General features: G+C 42.9%; 1 protein-coding gene across 2 annotated transcripts in view; it reads left to right on the forward strand.

The window, feature by feature from the left end:
* The window catches only part of gss (glutathione synthetase), an 11,767-nt gene extending 449 nt beyond the window's left edge, over window positions 1-11,318 (forward strand). Inside the window, exons 2-13 of one of the 2 annotated variants that reach the window (XM_083919657.1) lie at window positions 702-858; window positions 2,587-2,732; window positions 3,300-3,375; window positions 4,153-4,292; window positions 4,616-4,732; window positions 5,067-5,147; window positions 5,508-5,585; window positions 5,737-5,806; window positions 6,511-6,705; window positions 7,081-7,162; window positions 7,933-8,122; window positions 8,836-11,318. In XM_083919657.1, the coding sequence (XP_083775783.1) occupies window positions 727-858; window positions 2,587-2,732; window positions 3,300-3,375; window positions 4,153-4,292; window positions 4,616-4,732; window positions 5,067-5,147; window positions 5,508-5,585; window positions 5,737-5,806; window positions 6,511-6,705; window positions 7,081-7,162; window positions 7,933-8,122; window positions 8,836-8,959 (1,431 nt within the window). In that variant the 5' untranslated portion in view covers window positions 702-726 and the 3' untranslated portion in view covers window positions 8,960-11,318. The remainder of the gene's footprint in view (window positions 1-701; window positions 859-2,586; window positions 2,733-3,299; window positions 3,376-4,152; window positions 4,293-4,615; window positions 4,733-5,066; window positions 5,148-5,507; window positions 5,586-5,736; window positions 5,807-6,510; window positions 6,706-7,080; window positions 7,163-7,932; window positions 8,123-8,835) is intronic. The other variant, XM_083919656.1, reaches the window with a different exon arrangement.
* Window positions 11,319-23,754: the final 12,436 nt, after the last annotated feature.

The following is a 23,754-nucleotide window of genomic DNA, read 5'->3' on the forward strand; positions in this document are numbered from 1 at the left end:
GGAATTGTAATAATATAGCCCATTTTTTAATTTAATTTATTTGTGTATTAGTGATAGACCGATACATTGGCCGGTCGATATTATCGCCGATAATTTTTTTTTAGGTGTATCGGTATACCCACAGGCGTCCACAGGCGTCCGTGTTGCTGGAGTCGCCTTTTTAAATTTCAATAGTTGTTCCTTTTCTATAAAAAAGTGAGACTTGTAACATTTGTTATTACCATTATGTAATTTTTATGATGTAAATTGAGGGAGCAAAAGTAGTATCCAAATATCTGCAGTCCGTATCGGTCATCGGCGTCGGCCCTAAAAAACAATCCATATCGGTCGATCCCTAGTATTTATCTATTTATGCTTTATTTATTGTTTTATTTCTGCCTTTTTTATTTGAATATGTATTTAAGTACTCTCTCTTCCCAAGTTTACTTATGTGATGTCATAATTTCAGATTGTAGAAGAAGAAATTACAGCTTCATCTATCTATCTATCTATATATATATATATATATATATATATAGATAGATAGATAGAAGTATATATACTTTTTTCTTTGTGAAGTACGATGCCGAAATGTTCTACAAATGTTTGTCTTGTGTTTGTGAAAATATGCAAATAAAGTTTATAAAAAAAACAACTTTGAGAAAATATCTTGTTTCCTTTTTCCTTGTACTGTTTGATCCGATATTCTGATATTTTGACAGTTTTTCATACCGCAGGTGAATCAGAATGGCCCAGGTGATACCAGACAAGATCATGACGAATGCGGCGCTGATAAAAGACTTGGCGGATGTGGCAAAAGATACGGCACTTCTGCAAGGTGTCCTCATGAGGATCCAAGAGACCCCCAACACATCAGAGGTAGGAAGTGTACACATTGCTCTGACAGTTTATACCAGTTGACACAGACAATGATAATATTATGCATAAATAGTACATGAGAGATGTAAGATCAGACCAAAAGAGAAAAGAAAAACTGCTGATCTGGGTTAGGGCAATCCTTGGTTTAAGAAGTTCTTAGTCAAGTTTTTTTTGTCAACAATTTTGTTGACTAATCGACTTGTTGATTTAGGGCGCACTCACACTGTCCATCCGTACCGTGCCCCAAGACGTTTCACGGCTAAAGTCTGGTTCGTTTGACCAGTGCGAGTGCACAGCCTGTTTGGAAGAGGTGGGCTTTTGTAAAGCACGTTTGCACATGTACGAGCACGAGCGTGCGCACGTGTACGAGCATGAGAACGAGGCCTACAGCGGTTCTGACGTCATTTCCTGTGCGCCTGTTGGGACATAGAAAAAAGAAGGAGGGACCATGCGCGGACATTTAAAACAATGGCGGTGAAAGGTTCACGTTGGTGTGATGCGGACGTGGAGTGTTTACTGCAGATTTGGTCGATGAAAAGATTCAAAAACAGTCGACAAGACGCACAAAAACTCTGAGTTCTGTGGAAAGATTTGTAAACAAAGCAGCGCATCGCAATGACGTCGTCAATGCTTGTGACGCCGTGTTACGGCGTGATGACGTATAGGCAGCAAGAAGCATTTGCCGAGGCCCAGGTAGTGTGAGTACAAACGGGCCTGGGGCGCAGGGGGAGAGGGAGGGGGGGGCAAGTTCCCTTAAGCATGGGGCACGGTATGGATGGACAGTGTGAGTGCACCCTAAGAATGTGTGTCCTGTAGTACTTTAAGAGCCCTGTAATCAGGTACTCAAGCAGGTTAGTGAAACTCTCGATGGGCCAAGGCCAACAAAAAAAAACCCACAACTACCCTTAAATAATTAACCAGACTGTTTGGGGAATGAGAGTGATTCTCTCTGCAACGAACCTGCACCATGGCTCTTATGTACTGCCCGTCAATCATTAGTCATCCGTCCATCCGTAGTTAGTCCCACCGATGGCCGGCCTCGTTCCGGAATGCACCTATTTGCATACACAACACGATACACACACAGAGAGAGACCCTGCGCACCAGGTAGACACACTGAATACAGATGACAGTCAGACAGTTGCATGAGAATAACATAAATGACATTAAAACAACAGTATGCACAATGAAGATATCGGTAACTAGCATAGATAACTACCAAACACGGTGAATGTGCCCATTTTATGTTGCTGCAATGATTCTTTTGATAGCAGATCGGTGAATAAAAATATACCACAATAGTTATCAGATCAGCCTTCCCTCTCTTTATTCTCAAGTTTCATTCATGCAAACTCCATTGATGAATGAATCAGTATCCAGCAAAAGACAAAGTGCTTAACAGCACCCTGGGATTCTGTTTGAGGTCAACAGCAAATGGATATAAACATGTAATGGTGTGATGGGACAAGTCACATCCAGTCAGAGAGGACCTGATTCCAGACCAGTGGGCTGTTAAAACAGGCGTGATCAATGTGAAGTCATGTTAGGAATTTGTTCTGCTCTGGGGCACAGGATTTGGGACAGATCTTTATTAAGCCTGTCTTTGCAATGACAGTGCTTGCTTCTATTCCTCACGTGTCGTGTGTCGTGCTTGTGTTTTGCGATGAATGGCTTTTTTTTTTTTGATGTCCGCAGTCTTTTCTTACATTTTTACAACTTGTTTTTCAGTTGGTGACCTTCGCTCCATTCACACTCTTCCCCACACCCGTGCCTAAAGCCGTGTTCCTCCAGGCTCTGGCGGTGCAGACGCACTACAACACGCTGGTGGACAAGATCAGCCAGGATCCAGACTTTCTGCAAGAGGCTCTAGCTAGGTAGTGTATGAGCCAACATGCTTCAACTAAAGATCACCATATAATTACATTCTCGGGGTGAATCTGCGACAACTAATGAAACATTTGAAGAGCTCTTTTCCGAAACGAGATAAAAGCCAAATTTAAAAAAATTTAGTTTGAGCCACTTTGCTGTATACAGAACCTTTTCACTGCTTCATCAGTGTTTCTGCCAAATCGCTATATTTCCTTGTTTAAAATGGTCCTCAAGATGCAGTTCCTTTCCAACCCGCGACCAGCGCCAAACCTATTTTTAGCCTAAACGCGATACGTCCTCTCGACCAATCAGAATTCAGTCAGCGTTCTATGCGATCCAACATGGCGGCGCTCTGAAGCGGGAGAGTTTTTTGTTTCGTCCGTCCGTTCAACATGTTCAGACTGAGCCATAAAAAACATTTTGACAAGTAAACTGAATATTAACCAAATGTGTGGGTCCAGGTAAAAAATGTCATTTTCCTGAAAACTATTAAAATGGATTTAGAGCGTTTTGGAAAAGAGCTCCTCATTTATTGAAGTGTTTTTTTACATGGTGACATTCTTTGTCTATAGCACCATTGCAGTGGATGATTTCACTGCGAGGTTGTTCAAGATCCACCAACAAATTCTTAAAGAAGGAAGGGCTCAGGTATGTCCTATCTGTCAAACTACGGGCCTTGTGGGACACTGTTGTTGTGGAATTTCCTGTGTTAGGGCTGGGCGATAATGTGGTCTGATGGTTCATGGTGGTCTTTCAGTTTAATCCTATTGTGATGAAATCGTATATTATGAGATAGTAATATACAATTACATTATCAAAAATAAATAACTGAAAAATAAGAAAGTTTGCAGTTGGACAGAACCCCGTGTTCCCCTCTTAGTGACTAATTTGGGTTTTGATAGTCACGATACAAGAAGTCTGAAATCCTCCTGATTTTACTGTCTATGCAAGTGAGAGTTGGTCAGTGTGACTTCCTTTCCGTTGCCACTTTACAGCTCAGATTTCAGCTTTGTTGATCTTTCAGTAACACAACATCAGTGCTGCAACTAATGATTAATTTTTATTATTGTTTAATCTTCACAATTATTTTCTCAATTAATTAATTGATTGCTTTGTCTATAAAATGTCAGAAAATCGAGAAAATGACCTTTAAAATGCCCTTTAGGACCACGGTGATGTCTTCATCTGTTTGTTTTGTCTGAATGCCAAAACCGCAACATTGTAAAATTACTATTTCATTGCTATTGCATAAGACAACGCAAAAACAACTGAGAGGCACGAATAAGTAAAATTCATTCATTATTAAAATGGTCACCGATGAAATTTCTCTCGCTCAGTTATTTGACTTATTATTTCAGCCGTTTGTGCCTTGACCGTTACCCTCTGGTAAGTAGTCTGAGCGGCGATTCTTTGCTTTCGTTCCAGTCTATTATGTTGGGTCTCAATCGGTCCGACTACATGCTGGACCAGGGAGAGGATGGCTCGTCGTCTCTGAAGCAGATCGAAATCAACACCTTTGCGGCCAGTTTTGGCGGTCTCTCATCACGCACGCCGGATGTACACCGGTGGGTATTTCAGCGTACCACCCGTAGGCTGTGCTTTTATCCACCGTGATATTTTCATAGGATTTTCCATGCAAAGTGGGACACCTACCTGGGTTTAACAGTCACCCCGAGCAGTCAGATTTGGTGAATCTCTTTATACAGTTTGGGCCTTTTTTCAGGCAGCTATTTTTCCTGCATTCTTACCTGTGTCTTTCTCACCCGTACTGTAAAATCTCCATGCAGACACAAGTAGCAGCTGCTTTAGTTAAGATGAAGACACTACTGACAGTAAAGTGCAATCAGAGTGTTTAACATTATCATAAGTATTCTTCATCGTTCAACAGGCACATCCTTAAGGTGGCTGGGCAACTGGAGCAGAGCCGGCAGATCCTAGACAACGACCCTGCAGCTGGCTTGGCGCGGGCTGTGGCTAAAGCCTGGGAGATCTATGGATCAAAGAGGTAGGAATGGAGTACATCCGCTGAACCCAGCCTTCCACAGAAAAAAAATGGCCGAGCTGCGTAAAAAAAGAGTTCATCTGCAGCTTCCCTGGTCAGTGTGTAGCAGCTTCAATTGCACATAATGGATGCGATCTTCAAGCATGCTACGACAGCATCCGCAGCCCGTGTATATTGGCATTTACAGCAATTTTTATGGTATATGAAAAATTCACATCATACGGGAAATTGATAGCGGAATTCCCCCCTGCACTAATTCAGAATAACCAATTATCCAGAATAATGTTTTAAAAGTAGCAGTGAGAATATTTTACGGGAGCAATCTTTGTCATTACAGAGCAGTCGTCATGTTCTTGGTGGAAGTCGACCAAAGGAACATCTTTGATCAGCGATACATCGAGAACGAACTGTGGAAGAGGTACGTTTGAGAGCAGAGGAGCTGTTTTTGAAGCAGGCATTCCTCAATAACTTCAGCCAAGATTATAATTAACATACATATAAATTATATATATACAGTATATTAACAATATATCTGTTGTTTTTTGATATTAACAGAACAAAGCCAACGTTATATTTGATATGAAAGTAATGCAGCTTTAATGGAACAAACCAGACAATCTGGAATAATGTTAATGTCCACATCTAGTCTCTATTGTCTCGTAATGCCTCCTTTGACATCATCCACTTTGAAATGCACATGCAGCTAGTTGGCCTATATTTGAGTGGTGTGAAAAATGTTGCTTTCTGTAACCAGCACATTATTTTCACTGTGTTTCAGAAACATTCCCACAGTAAGAAGGCGGTTTGACGATGTTACTAAAACTGGGTCCCTCGATCAGGACAAGAGGCTGTTTGTGTGAGTCTGTATCTGTCAGTTCAATCTAAATGTATGCACGGCACACAATGTTTTATTCTCGCATTACAGCGATGTGTTATACATAGGTATTGTATATGATATCGTTATGTTCAGTTGTACTTATCGTGCATCTATATCACACACTTTTCAGTGATGGCCAAGAGATTGCAGTGGTGTACTTCAGGAATGGCTACATGCCTCAGAACTACACTTCTGAACAGGTCTCCACTTAAATCTTTATTTACTTTAGTGACTGACAATTTGAAATTGACTTAAATGAATTGATTTAAATGAATGAAGGTACGGTTTTTCCTCACAGTGCTGATGTAGTAGGTCTGAACACAGGCTAAAAGTCGAGTACACCCACTTTTGAGTTGGAAAAGCTGACGTATGTGACACTTGGCAGCACCTGTGGCATATTCATTCATTCATCCCTATCGGGGTCGCGGGGGGGCTTGAGCCGATCCCAGCTGACATTGGGCGTGAGGAGGGGTACCCCAGTCTATCGCAGGGCACATAGAGACAGACAGAGACAGACAACCATTCACACCTACGGGCAATTTAGAGTCATCAATGAACCGAACACCTGCACGTCTTTGGACTGTGGAAGGAAACCGGAGAACCCGGAGGAAACCCACGCAGACACGGGGAGAACATGCAAACTCCACACAGAAGTTCTAACCACCACACCACCGTGCCGCCCCACATGTGGCATATAAAGCTAACCAATTGGGATGGACTCACAAACGTGATTTGAAAAAGGATCTTGTTGTAGTCACTGAATTAATAGTCACAGTCTCAAATACTAATTAAATGCATTCAATTCTATCACATGGCATCTTATTGCACTGCGTTGTAGTGTATCGAGGCAGGTCTGAATCCATTTGGAGCGGAGAGAAAATCATGAGGCTTTTTTGTATCATAGACTTGGGATGCCCGTCTTCTGATCGAGCGCTCCCTGGCTGTGAAATGTCCGGATATTAGCACTCACCTAGCTGGAACCAAGAAGGTCCAGCAGGTGCTCGCCAGACCTGGGGTTCTGGAGAAGTTCTTCCCCGACCAGCCCCAAGTGGTGGAACAGATCAGAGCAACGTTCGCTGGCCTCTACACTCTAGACATGGTGAGAAAACAACACGTACCACCTAGTTGTTTCAGTGAATACGGAGTTGTATATGTGTCACACATGAATTCATCACAATAGGTATTAACGTGTGGTTAAAAACATGTTTTGTCGAACTTACTCATCAATCAGGAAAATACTCTTTGTAAATGCATGAGATCTGTTGACTTCATTCTTTAAGAGCTCTGTCCAAGTGCTTTGGCTCCATCTTGTGACGCTCATGTTAACCCACAACAGGTCCTTTATACAGTTTTGCAATGAACATATACACAGAAAATGTTGAAAGTTAAATCATTGCGTTCAAATGCTCTCTGCTAATATGTGCATTTATATTTTCCTGCTCCTGTTTTATTTCTTTGTTGTTGTCGTCTTTAGGGACCAGAAGGTGACAAAACAGTGGCAATGGCTTTGGCAGCACCAGACCGGTTTGTCCTGAAGCCTCAGCGAGAGGGCGGAGGTACATCTTCTCATATCTTAAGAAATTTGAAATGAACATATGTCGAAGGAAGTATTCTGTTTTTGTCAACTTTAAGGGCACGCTCACACTTTCCCTCCGCACCGTGCCCCGGGCTTTAGGGTACTTGTCCCCCCCTCACTCTCCCCCCGCTGGCCAGCCCGTTTGTACTCACACTACCTGGGCCTCGGCGAATGCTTCTTGCTGCCTATACGTCATCACGCCGTAACACGTCACAAGCATTGACGACGTCATTGCGATGCGCTGCTTTGTTAACAAATCTTTCCACAGAACTCGGAGTTTTTGTGCGTCTTGTCGACTGTTTTTGAATCTTTTCATCGACCAAATCTGCAGTAAACACTCCACCTCCGCATCACACCAACGTGAACCTTTCGCCGCCATTGTTTTAAATGTCCGCGCATGGTCCCTCCTTCTTTTTTCTATGTCCCAACAGGCGCACAGGAAAAGACGTCAGAACCGCCGTAGGCCTCGTGCTCGTACACATGCACACGCTCATGCTTGTACATGTGTAAACACACTTACAAAAGCCCACCTCTCTCAGACGGGCCGTGGACGACCAGCTGGCCGCAGTTATGCGCGGAGCGGATGCACTCACACTGGTCAAACGCACTAGGCTTTAGCCGAAAAACCTGTTTTGGCCCGGTGCGGAAGGACAGTGTGAGTGCGCCCTAAGGTTCCTGAATGATGGCCAATAACACGACGGCTGTATTTGTATTATTTGAACAGTTTCAAATCTGTCATAATTGTTCTAGGTAACAACATCTATGGATCAGAGATCTGCCAGGTCCTGCAGGGAGTGAAGGGGAGTGTGGAGAGGATGGCGTACATCCTGATGGATAAAATCCATCCCACCTCAACACAGAACTACCTGCTGAGACGAGACAGCCCTCTCAAAATCAGCGATTGTCTCAGCGAACTGGGAGTGTTTGGAACATATGTGCGGTATGTAATCACTATTTCACTGGCATAGCATGCATTTTGTGTTATGGGGAGATTGGATATTTAACTAAAAGGGTTTGTACTTTTAGAACAGGTTCATTCACTTCTTCTTTAACTGCTTAATATCTCAAAACTGCACTGCAAGCAGAATGAGCCGTCTAATTCAACATTTATAAAGGAATGCATGTAGAACAAGTTTATATTTACTTTATATCAACTGCCGATGAGTAATCAGACAGTTCTTATTCTTGGTAATCATTTATCCTCTCTACAACATCAGCTCCTAGGCCCAGTGTAAGGAATAAGAAACAAAGTCACAAAGTCTAATGTGATGCTCCAGTTTTCTGAAAACAACCAACGTCATATCCATGCAGCATAGCTGGGTTACAGCTACCTGGCTAACCTTAGCTTGGTTTCTTGCATAAGCCAGTTAGCTAGCTGGCAAGAATCTGCTGTCATTTGCTTCATGGTGTTGGCGGATGGAGACAAAAGTGCGGGAAACAAGAAGCTGACAGCAGTTCTCCCATGACCACCAGTGTCACTAATAAGGGTTTCCTGAACTTTACACTGAGAACCTTTAACTAATAAAGTTCAACTTAAGTTTACAAAGACACATAACATCAGTCAGGACAGTGTACACTTTAATGATGTCTAGTTAACATGAAGTATTTGGATATTTGCTATCTTATATGACCTCTCTCTTTGTCTCTAAACAGTCACGGTGAAGACATGGTGATGAACGAGTGTGTGGGTCATCTGCTGAGGACCAAGAGTTCAGAGCACTCGGACGGAGGCGTAGCCGCCGGAGTGGCCGTGCTGGACAATCCTCTAATCATCTGAGAACTCACTCACTCACCAACACTCCTACCTGCTGACAAATGGACAATTATGAAATCAAGGTTGCACTTTTGAGTCAAAGTAAAAGCAACAGTAAAATGTTGCTGAGCAAATGTGCGTCCCATATGCGAGTTACCCAAGAAATGCTAGACGTGTAGGCAGAGTTGTCGCTCACAACCTTAAAGGATGAAGCTTTGCTGTCAGAGGGGACCCAGTACAAACGTCTCAGTTATATCTGCAGCGTAACTTGGTGTCTGTCATTCACCAATGTCAGCGATTCTAAAAGGTTTACGAGGACCATGTTTCTCATCATTTTTTTTTATATCAGGATGATTCTGTTCAAGTAAAGTGCCACTCTCAAATGCACATCCAAGCCATGGCTTAAGATTAAACCCAGTAAGTGATGACACACGTCATTTTAACAAAATAATATGCCCCGTTCAGTTTCACACATTTAAATTCCTTTATTCTAAATTTACCTCAAATGAAGAGAGGACCAGTTCTTTAATAGATGCAAACTGTGAAGCCATTTTCTTTTATTTGTCAATCTGGTAAAGCTTTAAATATATATTTTTAATAAAAGTCCTTACAGTTACTCTTTTAGGGACATTATCACCTTTCTTCACTGGAACATTTTTATGCACTGTGCGTTTGGAGTTTGCATTGGCAGCAGCTCAACATTAAAGTGGGGCTGAACAGCCGCGCCGAATGTTATCAGCTGTTATCACTCCCAACCCCAGGTAGAAGAAGAAGAAGAAGAATTCCTTTATTCGTCCCGCAATGGGGAAATTCAATTTTCACTCCATTTTATCATGTTACACACACACAGGCCCGTAATACACACACATGCACAGACAGGATCTATATACATACAACTAATGGAGAGATGTTAGAGCGAGGGGGCTGCCAGTGACCGGCGCCCCGAGCAGTTGGGGGTTCGGTGCCTTGTTCAACAGCACCTCGGCAGTGCCCAGGAGATGAACTGGCACCTCTCCAGCCACCAGTTCACACTCCATTCATGGTCCACACAGGGACTCGAACCAGCGACTCGCCGGTTCCCAGCCAAGTCACCTATGGACTGAGCTACTGCCGCCCAATGAGGTGATATGGCCTTGCTCTACCTCCTAGTTGGCTTAATAAGCTGTTATCTATTCTATTGGTTAGCAGGATCACCCATCCATGTCGATATTCTGTGTTCGATGCCCCAAAACAACTGTTCCACCATGGCGCTGTAAGATGACGTAGTATAAAGAGCAACATAGTAGTATTGGGACTGAAAGTCTGCAAACAGACACAGCACTTTAGTTCGGGTCCCGTGTGAAACCAAAAGTCACAGGGGAATTTAAAGTCGCATGATAGCTTTCTTACGCGATGCCGCAACATTCTTAGCTAACGAGCCTTTATTTAAATAGTTTTATTACTTGAACTATGCTGAGTGCTGCTTGTTTTTATAATCGACACGTAACTAACCAAACATTTTTATATATATACACAAATAGAGACAATTGCTGTGATTTGTTTTTAACCCTGGAACATTTTCACAGTGGCCAAAATGACCCTAATCCTTTCCTGTAACTGTAAATGAAAGCCCACTTCACATTTATGAACGCAGCAGATCACATGATTAACGTGACCAAGTTCTCATGGGTCAACAGCCGCCACAGCTGAGTGGAGAAGCCAGTCTGTGTTTGCTACTCTCACAGCTGCTAGATGTCGGTTTTATAAAATCTCCAGAATTCAAAAAACTCTACTTCTCTGGTGAAATATGAGGTAGAAATATATTTACACATAACGTTCTATTAATATTAGTGCTACTATAACAAATACTGTCTACAAATAATCATTAGAATCATATCAAGTAGAGGCGACATTTATTTTTAAAGCACCTTTTATACAGGAAATACAGCTACACTGTTGCAGTTACACTGTCGTGATCTCGTCACGGCCATTTTAAGATTTTTGCTTTTATATTGTCAGTTACATTTAGGTAAAATAAATGATTGGTGAAGATGATGTGAGGAAGTAGAATTAAGAATGTCAGACCCTTTGGACCAAAAGTACCACTCCACCTGTTCCCAGTCAGAACATCTGTCTCTGTAGCACATGGGTGTCAAACTGATCCAGTAAAGTAAAACACACCTGGTCCAGCAAGTCAACTGTGTGAAGACAGTTCAGGTGATTGAGTAAGTCGAGTCAGGTGTGTTCTTGCTTGGTTGGGCTGAAAACCACAGCGGCCCTTTACTGGATCAGTTTGGCACATGTGCTGTGGCAGAATCTCTCTCTCTCTCTCTCTCCCTCCCTCTCCCCATCCCTGCCTTTCTGTCTGTCAGTCACTATAATATGTAGAGATTTGATATATCAAATAAAGAAGAGATGCCAAAAACCAAAAATGTATCTCTGCTTATTTAACTACCTGAGCACAAACAGGCGGTGATGTCTTATTTCAGCGATGGTTTACTTCTACAATACTACAAACAAAACCAGGCCTGCACTTCAAACCGGGGGTGTAGAGTCTGAAAGACGAGTTATTCCACAATGTGGATGTATAGAGAGAGAGGGGTGGGGGGTCTCAAAGTCTGAGAAAATTGGAAAAAGGCGCTTTCTCACCCGGCATCAGTTTAGTTTCTCTCAATGCCTGAATTATATGGGATCATGATTGTGTTATTTGATCCCATAGACCAGTGGTGTCAAACTGATCCAGTAAAGGGTAGATTTGGCTGCAGGTTTTCATTCCAACCAAGCAAAAACACACCTGGTCCAACAAACCAGCTGTGTGAAGACAGTTCAGGTGATTGAGTAAGTCGAATCAGGTGTGTTCTTGCTTGGTTGGAATGACAACCTGCAGCCACAGCGACCCTTTACTGGATCAGTTTGACACATGTGCCACAGACACTCAACAATTGAGCCAAGATTGCATTATATTGCTGTTTGACATAACCTCAGAAGACACCATATATATATATATATATATATATATATATATATATATATATCTGTCCTGAGGCATTTATTAGTTTATAACTCTGGGAAACTACTGTATCTCTGAACTCTCTCTTTAACCAGATCATTTAGACCAGGGCTGCCCGACCCTGCTCCTGGAGAGCCACTGTCCTGCATGTTTTAGGTTTCTCTCTGCTCCAACACACCTGACTCTAATGATGTGCTCGTTATCAAGCAGCTGGAGCTCGTCACAGGTTTGAAAATCGTTAGACTCAGGAGTGTTAGAGCAGGAGAAACCTAAAACATGCAGGACAGTGGCCCTCCAGGAGCAGGATTGGGCAGCCCTGATTTAGACTACGTTAGCATTTTCAGTGTGAGCCTCCACTTTAAACAGTTTTAAGCTTGCCTCACACTTTGTAAACCTCTGCTATTAGAGAATGACAATCCAGGAAGAGGGTTACTGAGAACAGCTCTGCCATGTCACAAAAGGTGAAGACTGTCTGGATGACCTGGTAGGTGACCCTTGATTGACTTTAGTGTGACGTAGATCGAATGATTGGTTCCTGAGCTATGCCTGCCTTCCACACACACACACACACACACACACACACACACACACACACACACACACACACACACACACACACACACACACACACACACACACACACACACACACACACACACACACACACACACACACACACACACACACACACACACACACACACACACACACACACACCTTGCAGTTCCACAGACTGAACACTGAGTGTCAGTAAAACCAAAGGCATGTTGTTCACAGGCAGTAGAAAGACAGCAGCAGAGTTCACAGGAGGTGAAGAGGAGACTCCAGAGTTGATGAGAATCTGTGAACACATCCTTTAAAATTCAACAGTGCAGGGGAGCTCTAATGCATTACTGAGGTAATAATGACGCATACTGATGTCCGGCCCACATTAAAACGTTTCTGGGACTTTAACTTGATTGTTCTGAAGACTTTACACATGTTAGATGTTTTTTTTTGTTTGTTTTTTTACATTTTAAGGTTTAACATAACATGGCATAACCCAAGAGTATAAAAGTTTCATTCTTCACAAGGAAGGAAGGAAGGGGGGGGGGGGAATACAGAGCCTAATGCTTTTTTTATTATTCTCTTTCCTCTACATATTCCCGAACAGAAGTCCATAAGTTGTTTAGACCATTATCTCTGTAGGATTCCAGCAGGGGAACGGCTGCTTGCTCCATCGTTATCAGATCTATAAATCCTTTAGCCAGTGATCTAAACAAAAACAGTGTGGTTTTCTTATCTTCCAGTTCATCAGACTGAGAAAAGCCAATGATAACAGGTACTTTGGACTCTACTCCATCCAGTTTCAGGCCCAACAGACACACTTCTGGGCAAATAGATACATCCACACTTACACATGTGTTGGATGTTGACTTAAAATGTGTTTATCTGCATTATATCATGACATTTGACAACTGTGGATTGTGACTGACTGTAAGGTGTGGATTATTGTTTAGTAACCAGACAATAATGCAGGTTTACATTCTTTAATTATATATTTTTTAAATAGCCAGCTACAATAAAATCATTTAGCTCAAGCTGGGGTGTCCAGTCCTGCTCCTGGAGGGCCCCAGTCCTGCTCCTGGAGGGCCTCAGTCCTGCTCCTTGAGGGCCCCTGTCCTGCATGTTTCAGGTTTCTCCCTGCTCTAACACTCCTGAGTCTAATGATTATCAAACCTGTGACGAGCTTCAGCTGCTTGATAACGAGCACATTATTAGAATCAGCTGTGTTAGAGCAGCTAAAGCTTCGGTGCTGTTGCCGCGGTTACCTGCCGTAAAACTGGTCCCAAACACACACAAACAATTGAACTATGAACACGATTATGAAAACTTGAAGCTGGTGCATCAGCTACAAGCCTCCAGGCTGCTAAACCCTGAGCACATCTCAGTGTTTACACTCAAATGGACATTTTAAATCACATTTTTGCTTGAAAAACAAAAACAAAACATCAAGTAGCACACTTTTTCACCTGGAAGACACTGGCCTTCAAAATGCCTCACCATAATTACCAGTTGGTCTCACATATGACTCACCTGTTCAAACTCAACAAAACACTTGGGTCAGAGTGTATAAGAGACCTCAGGTAGATTCTGTGTTTGGGGGAGAAATGGCTCATCAAATGTTACAACGGTTCGTTTAGGGCATTATAAAGGTACAAGAAAAAAAAGAAGAAGTTGTTCAGTCAATTCTTAATTTGTTACATTTCTTCTCCAAAAAGAACCTGGTACCAACAAAGTACTGGAAGTAGCGGCATTGTTAAAATCTTAATACCTGTGATTTCTCTCCATCTTTTGGCTCAGTGAGAGTGGTGAGAGAATCAACTCACTGCAGTCAGGTGTACGTCCTGGTTCAATTCACTTTTATTTATAGTGCCAAATCATAACAAAAGTTATATCTCAGGACACTTTACAGAGTAGGTAAAGACCACACTCTATGACTTATTTATGATTTACATAGACCCAACAATTCCCCCGTAGAGTACGGCGGCAACGAGAACCTTCCCTTTAACAGACAGGAACGTCGGACAGACCCAGCTCTGTGGAGGACGGACATCTGTCTGCACCAGAGAGAGAAACACAAAGACAGACGCAAAGACAGAGAGACTGACACACTTCCAGAGATGCAAGCAGCCAGCGAGTAACAGTAACTATAACAATATCTATAGTAATGTGAACATGACCCACATGTTATGGCAGGCTACACAGCAGAACAGCAGGAACACGCACATCCAAGGTGACAGAACATGAAAATGATAATAATTATGACAAACATGATCAATGATGAGTAGGGGCGATAGCAGCTACGATACAGCGAGACACGCCACTGATGGTGCTTTTTATGGCTACAAATTTTATAGTTTATAGGACTAGTGACTAAATAGTCTAAATGACTAATAGTTATTGAAGTTGCAGGAAGCGTCATGGTGTAGGAAGGAGTTGGGATGTCACGGGGCTTTGTTGTATTGTATTCTAATGTAAAGCCCTTTGGCTGCATGTTTACATGTATGTAAGGTGCTGTATAAGTAAAGCTGATTTGATTTGATACAGCCCATCCTCAAACACTACCATCGAAACAAAGCATTCCTCTTCTTTCGTTCACTTCCTGTTTTTGTTCCTTCTTTAACCATCAGAAATCTTCGGTGCTGACTCGCAAGTTGTGACACATTCCAGTAAGTATCAAACAGGAACAGAGGTCAGTGTCACAGACGTCCGTCAGCACCAGAGCGTCTCCCACAGGAAACACTTCAGCGCTGGCTGTTTTACTGGCAGAGCAGCTGAAGACAAATAAAATCTGTTTTGTTCCCTGTGGCTGTTGTCCCGCGGAGAGGGTGAACGCCAGGTTACGGATGTGAATTTTGGCAGTTAGCCTGGTTTACATTTGTTCAATTTGGATCGCCTCTATCATTTCTCTAAGTGCAGCGTCGCATGATTATTATAGGAAGCCCAAACCAATACCCACTCGAGCATCTGTCATCGCATTTGACTTTTGGCCAATGTGTCGGTTTCCATATGATTGGGCCACAATGTGATCGCAAGACTTGACAATGGTGGCGAAAACAAACAGTCTTCTCTACGTGGTCTCATGGGAGGGCGTATAAATAGCACGCCACTTTTCATGACTTTCATGACTTTTCGCGTGCATTTCTACGCATATTAAGCTTTTCGCGTGTCATTTAATCCCCGTTGTTCCCCAGGGTTAGGGTTAGGGTTAGGGGTTAGGGTTAGGGGTTAGGGTTAGGGGTTAGGGTTAGGGTTAGGGTTAGGGCATTTCACGCCCGTTATTTCAGTCATCCTTCACATGAAATATTGATTTTTAAAAAAACCTCTGACAGAAAGCTCCACCACTGGGGTAGTGGTGGAGCTTTCTGTCAGAGGGTTTCAACACGTGGGTTTTCCCTCAATGACATTTGTGCGTCAAATGACAACGCCATCTCTGCACAATACAAGTCGATTGAGACTAAATGGCGCGGAATGACACGCAAAAATCATGAAATGCGTTGTAATTATACGCGAGATGGCTTGAGAGAAATAGCGTGTCATTCACACGCCTTTTGGTGATACCAGGCTGGTCTTCTACCTCCTGATTTACATTTTATTAGATTTGTGTGGCAGGTTCGGACGGTTACGCAGAAATTCAGAGGAACCAGCAAATCCCTGCAGTGTTTTATCCTGAAACCACAACAGTTCTAACAAGCTCACAATCCAGACCAAACATTTGCGGCGTAATAAGCCAGTTATGCAAGCGTTGGCCCACTTAGCCGGTGACCTCTCTCTGAAGTGTGAGTGCAGAGTGTGCGGATTAGAGCGTGAGTTGCAGAGGCAGAGGCCAGGGGAAGCGAGTGAGGAAGTGGATCATGGCAGGATGGAAATGGGTCAGAGTCACCCTGCACTCCTCTGCTCTGGCTGCGCGGAGAGGAAGGCTGGGGAGCGATGACGTCAGCAAGATTTAGATATTTGTGTGTTTTTTTTAATCAAAGACAGCTTCTTGGAAAATGCAATGCTCCATGCGGGCATGTGTGCGTACAGTACTTGTCCAGACTGACTCTGTGGGGAGACATAGAAACCACGTGCACTACATCCCATTAACAAGAATAGCTGGAAGTAAAAGCACTGCTGTCAGTGCTTGAAAGCCCTGGGTCACATTGTACCTTTTGCTTTTTACTCCCATTTCCTGTTGTGGTATCGGTGTCGGTTTTCCTCTCTGAATGCTAGAAAACATAGATGGATAAAGCCAACAGCAGACGTCAGCTTACTTTTATTATCTTCCGTCCAGGAACACGCAGAATTACTGGCATCACATTCATAACTGTGCTAAAATAAGCCTCCCTTGAGTTGGACAAACACTCATTGAAGTGATTGTATGCTAAATTTAAATTGTGACGAGGAAATCCTACGCAATAATGGCCCTGCTAGAGGAATGTCTGAAAGGACACAGTTCTGATCAGAAAAGCCTCATTGAAAAAACAAGTGTAACCAGGTCTATAGTTATGTTACAATGGAACTGAATTGAACGCAAACATGTCCGTAATACGCTCAGCACTGGACCTTGATCTTCCACAACCAAGGCCACATCTGCAGTGGCTTAAAAAAATAACTACCTTGTCAGTTATTGTTCATATTTCAGAGAAAATTCCTACGGAGCTTAAAAAAAAAACATAGGGAAGCTCATTACAACCTGCTGGTTATTGGGTCATTTTTCTCATTTCACATTTGATCCTGATGCTTAACAAGTATTTGCAAGTGCGCAAGTGTTTGATTCTCTTGAAATCAAGCACCATTCCTGTGAATTCTGCATTTGTGCTCTGCCAGATGACTGCTGTGTTCATGTGTGAGTGCCAGCAGACACTCCTGAGTGCTGGTAATACTCTTCAGCTCAACTGTCCATCAGGATAAAGCACTGAGTATTTCCCTTTTTATGTCGCTGCCTGCATGCACTGTACCTTTATCTGCATGCACGGTAATTGGTGTCTGACAGAACAGCGTGTGTTTGCGCACACATTCAAATTTCAGTGTAAATATCGTCACGAGGCGCATTTGCATGGTTTGTAGTTAATTATCACCTTCTGCTCTGTCACCACCCGTGTGATGATAATATCCTGTCTGCTGTTGTGAATGGAGCCAGTAAGAGTCAAGACAGTGACAGACGATTTCAACACAAAGGAACTTCCATAACTCCCGTGTACATTCCAATTACAATACACACACACACACACACACACACACACACACTCAGCTTTGTCCACCTGAGTGGGCTCAGAGGAAGCAGAACCGTAAAAGCCCCACACACACAAACAGCCAGCAGGAAGAGTCAAGGTCAGTTCCTGTTATTGTACCTTTTGGAGTTCTTCGTTACTTTAAACTGCAGACCACATAATCCCCAGTTTCCTCTGCTATTAATGACTGATTAACAAACAGCCCAATGGAAAGTTCAGGGAGTACAGTCAGGGGAGCTTTATGTATTTGATGGTCAGCAGCTACTGCCAGTCTCTCCCTACTCAGCAGTTACTATCAGCCTGGCTGGAGCCAGGAAGACTGCACTCACGGACGGTGCGGGAAATCCATTGCATTATTTTATCCACTGCTGGAAAATGAGACATTTAAAGGGGGGAACAAAAGGTGTTTAAAATGTGCGCTCATACAGCGTGATCACCATTATCAATTAATGTGTCAATGTATAAAATATGAAGCAAGTAAAACCACAGCAAATTATTTTTTGCTGGCCCATGCCGCGGCCAAAAACAGTCAGTAGTGGCAGGAGAAACTTTATTATGATCACTAGCCAGTTTGAACTGGAATGGATCATCCGGGGGGGGGGCACCACAGTGATGTTACAGTCATTCCCCAGCCGCGATGGCGGTGCAGAGACAACGAGAGCACACATGTGGAAGACACGATAATGCTGACCAATCAGCAGGGGTGTAGCACCGAATTCTGGTCCCTATACATAAGCAGTCTCTGTGGCAACGCAAAGAAACGCCTTAAAGCTAAGGAGTGGAAGTATAAAATACTAAATATACTGTATATAGTAAATAGCTAGCTAACTCCTACTGTATCCAGGGGAGCGTGCCTATGTTCCCCTGGCACAAAAAAAGGTCTGATGTTCCCCACTTTTCACGGAAAGGGTTCTATTTTCCCCGGTCTGTTATTTTCAGGGGTGTCAAGTTACCTTACTTAAGTACTATTTGCGTCAATTTTGGTGAAAAAAGCCTCACTTGAGGCTAGAGAGATGGTGGAGAGAACTAAATGGTCTCAAGTGAGGCTTTATTTCACCAAAAGTGACGCAAATAGTAATGCTAATAAGTGCAACCAAGGATGCCCATTTTACCACTGTATTTTTTATGTTGTTATGAATATATAGTGGATTGTTAGACATGGCTGTTGATTCATGACCTCCTACTGATATTTCTTTAGAACTGTGCTGATGATGTGGCTTTCAAACATGTTTTAAGTCTTTCATTTTGATTATATGGTACAATAAAATAAAGCAGTTGTTCATTCAATTCTCAATTTGCTTAATTTTTTCTATTTTTAATTTTTTACCATAAAAGAACCTGGTACCGTTAAAGTACTGGGAGTCGTAGCATCGTTAAAATCTCTCCATCTTGTGGCTCAGTGAGAGCGGTGAGTGAATGCACACACCGCAGTCAGGTGTGTGTGGCACTGATTGGTGCTGATTGAGTCCAGGTGTGGGGAGTCTTCATGTACCCTGAGTCTGCAGTGCTCTGGGCTGACTCATTATCTCACCATCAGAGGTAGTGAGAGCTTCTCCCTGTGGTCAAGTCCATCTACAAACACCTTCTCAGAACATTGTGTGTCTTTGTTGTCCGTTGCCTGAGTCCGCACCTGCAGCCAACGTATGCAGACGATCTTTAATTTATGTAGACAGTTAGTTAGAAAACACTAATAGAAAAATGTTAATTCCAGGCTTTCTAATTCCAACATTTTTTTTAATCTTGTTTCAAAAAAAGCAAAAAAACAAAAACAAATACTTCCTGCTGTTGATGTCAAAATTACTACCTTTATACGGATGGCGATCGTGCTTAATGCCTGCCGTCAGAGGCTAGCCAAGATAACTTTCGACCCTCTAAAAAGTACATACGGTTTAGCATGCTAACTGGCTAACACTAGAAATTGCTACACTATTTTCAGTATGTATACTGACACAAATAGCATCTATAACTGAAATAAGACACATTTGTCACACATTCAAATGAATCTAATACATTCAAATTAATTTGACACATTACCAAATGTTTGTTGCCATACACAAACAGGAAGTAGGACCTTGTAGGAGGGGCTTCAGGGATAGAAGCTCCTAAGGAGTCATGTCCTGCTAAAGCTTTACCCTTGCACAATCACGAGATCACGTTGAATCACGTCGCAAGAAAATCCATCTCGTCAGGCTCCACCAATGCTTCAGACGACTACAATGGTGACTCTTAAAGAGATTAGCGTAAATGCTGCAATAGCATCAGTAAAATCAGCACTTGGGAGAGTTTCTTCATTGTAAGAAGAGCAACGAATGACACTGAAGGCTTTTCTCCATGGAAGACATGTTTTCTCTAGACTGACCCGTGATAGACAGTGATAAACAGATGGTTCATCCAATCAACTACAAGCTATTCTTTCTTAAATTGCCTACTTTTTTCCAAATGACAGCTTCTCAGATGGTTCTTTCTAACAAACCATCTGTTGAGTCAGGTTAGCTAATGCTGAATAGTTTGGTTTTTGTTTTGTTTTTGCAGATGAAGATTATCCCTGCAGCCTTTTGTCTTTCCTCCACCACCTACAATCGTAAAAGGAGTTATGACACACTGGGTCACATCTCAAACCTGTCTACTGTTCCTGCACCACTTTCATGCAGCATGGTGACCATAAATCATAACAGAATCAGTCACCTGTGAGTGACGATCCACAACAACGCAGCTAAGAAATGCAGTGCAGAAATGCATCATCACACACTCACTGAGGATCAAAGCCCCTAAAGCCAGTAACCAGCAAGCAGAAGCTTGAGCGTTGCCACATCAGTGTACTTTATTGGCTTTTCAGGAATGAGGAAGTGTGTGAGGCAGCATCTTTACGGGAAGGCAGCAAGTGTGGGAGGGAGGGGCTAATGGGAATGCATGCGGGCGGGGAGGTTGTGACAAATATTTGTTAAGACAGACAGGAAGGAATGAGAAGAAGTGCAAAGGTGGTAACTTTAATTACATTTGAGGCCGGGTAATGACATTTCGCTCTTTTTGTACCCACCCAGCCTTTGAATTATCACTGTTACCCTGCTACTTTTTCTTCAACCTCTTGGCAAACACAGGGGTTATTGTGAAAGATGATTTCACACCAGAGTCTTCTTTGGCAAACGAAAAAGATTTATTCAAAGAGGGGATTATTGTGTCTTGAGGCAATGATACACTGTGTTCTCTTTCATAATGCCATGAAAGGTTGGTAAAATATGTTCCAGTAGCACACACACACACACACACACACACACACACACACACACACACACACACACACACAGCAACATACACCCTGAAAAAAACAAAAACACTGTGTAGAAACAGAGCATGAATCACAGGTCAGTGACATGCACATGTTTACACCACCTTATTGATCTGTGTACCAACCAAGGCTGTGTGTGTGTGTGTGTGTGTGTGTCTGTTTCCTGTAACTACGTGGACACAAGTCCGCATTGCATTGCAGTGTGTGTGTGATTGTATTTTTAGGTCCATAACTGGTGTTGCTGGGTCCATTTTCTCCCTCCCTGACAGAGAGGGAGTGTGAAGGCTGACCTTTTTCCCTTAAAGGACGTGACTGCAGCTGGCACATTGTGCAAGCCGGTGAGTCAGCCAATAGGAATGCGGCACTCCCCGGCATCTCGTGGAAACCTTGCACGGGTTCTCACAGAGAGATGGAGAGTTTAGACAGTAGCCCTCTAACTGCTGCTGCTACAGGCTTTTCTCATTCAAGGTTCATATGGTATTGTTCGAAAAGTAATGCACAAAGGTTCCCGTGTATTCCACGTGTTTATTTTGTTTGTGCGAAGTACTAAGCCCAACCGCGACCTGAACCGTTGCGATCCAATTGAAGTCGCCATTTCTGGCATTAAATTGAATGTTCGTGAGCTATCGTCTGATTTTTGTGCACTACTTTTAGTACGTCCCATGAACCTGTTGATGGAAATACGTTGGCTGCTTACACATTTGTGGTGTGGTGTTTAGCACTGTCGCCTCACAGCAAGAGGGTTCCTGGTCCGAATCCTGGCTGGGGCCCTCCTGCGTAGAGTTTGCATGTTCTCCCCAGGTTTTCTCCGGGTTCTCCGGTTTCCTCCCACAGTCCAAAAACATGCAGGTGTTAGGTTAATTGATGACTCTAAAATTGCCTGTAGGTGTGAATGGTTGTCTGTCTCTGTTCGTCTCTATGTGTCCTGTGATACTGGCGTCCTGTCCAGGGTGGACCCCGCCTCACGCCCGATGTCAGCTGGGATCGGCTCCAGCTCCCCCGCGACTCTGACAGGGACAAGCGGTTGAAGATGAATGAATGGATGAATAAAGCCACAAAAAACGTGGGGGGGGATTGGTGGTTGTTTTTGTTGCTCTATACTCTTGTGAAAAATCCTCCTTTTTAGAAGATTAACACCCCCCCCCCCCCCCCCCCCCCCCCCCAAACCAAGAGGCACCTAGAGCAAACACACTGTGTACTCTCCCTTTTTGAGCGCCCACAGTTTATTTCCTGTACGATCATGAGGCACTTAACATTATCACTGCTTTAGGTGATACTCATCGGCCCAACTGAGATTCTCCCAACCGGAGGAGACATTTGAACCTGACCAATCTGGTAAACCTGGTTGGAGGCCGGCTCGTTTAGCCCTTCAGCTATTGCCACTCCCTTAACGTCAGGACTAACCTCATTCTGCGAGTCAGGAACTAAATACCAGCAGCAACTTTGACTTCCGTTGAGGCAAATAATAATAAAAAACTCAGTGGAGCTCAAAAACAAGAGTTTCTGTCTTGATTTTCTAGGCATCAATGTAGTAAGGGGCACTACACAAGCTGCAAAGCCGCGCTGCTTCATTTATTGCTTTTAGGAGTAGTTAGGAAATTCAACAGTGTTCCACATTAGTTAACCTGAACTGTGGCGGCCCGCACACAGTTTCATAATGACCCGAAATATATTTACTCTTCTCATAATAACACAAGATATCTGTAACGTTGTTTTTTCGCGCCATTGCTTCAGTTAAGCATCTCTTACTCCAAGTCGGGGTCAGAAGGCAAGGACAGTTTATTTGTATAGCACAATTCAACAACAAGGTAATTCAAAGAACTTTACATAAAACATTAAAAGCATTGGAAAGAAACAGAATTACATTTAAATACCTTGGAAAACACATTTCAAGTAAAATGATTAAAATTCGAAGTGTTGGAAAACATATAAAAATGACATTTGAGTAATAGACGTAAAATATCATTAAAAGCATTAATTGTCAATTAAGTATCATTTTCAAGACATGTAATGGGAGTTACAGTGCAGTACACAGGAATGCACAGGGTAAGGTTGATACTAACACCCGTCGTGTGTGTGTGTGTGTGTGTGTACATGTGTGCACAGGGAGTGTGTGTTGCAGTGAAAGTGAAAGAGTGAGCGAAGGGAGAGGAGAGTCATAGTTAAGTTAAGAGTCATTCATTGTTTACAAGAGCACAGAGTTCTTCACAGATGTTGCCTCTTAATTTTGAGGTTGATGCATTTAATGTTTGAATGTACAAAACGCTCTTCTGGGGAAACATGCCACCGAACCATTCTAGAGGGTTGGAGGTTCACTTCCCACCGTCTCACAAAAATCCTGTGGGAGACAGAACAATCAATACCTCTCTAATGTCTGTGCTGTAGGCTAATATGAAGTAAGAGTCAGGAGGCAATTAGCTTGGCTTAGCGTAAAGACTGGTAGCGGCTAGACTGACTCAAAAATCTCCCAACCATCACCTCTTGAACTCAACAATACGTTACATTGAATTGCAGAATTGTTCAGATGATAGGTTGTGGTTTTTCTTATGTGCTGTAACAACAGACTGTATAAAACATGGCAGTAGTGAAGCTGAGAGCGGGGGGCTCAAGCACTCCCCATCTTGCTAGTACCTGACGCCGCCTAACTTCCAGCCAATCCAAAAATGGGCAAAGAGGTGGAGCGTGGATGGAGCTGAAGCAGCCCGGATGAAGCCTTTATTCTAGGCTAGCCACCTGTGCCACACTCTTAATTATGCAGAACTTTAAGGCTTATTATAGTTATATAAAA

The sequence above is a fragment of the Echiichthys vipera genome (assembly GCF_963691815.1).
Source record: "Echiichthys vipera genome assembly, chromosome: 9".
Classification (NCBI taxonomy): domain Eukaryota; kingdom Metazoa; phylum Chordata; class Actinopteri; order Perciformes; family Trachinidae; genus Echiichthys; species Echiichthys vipera.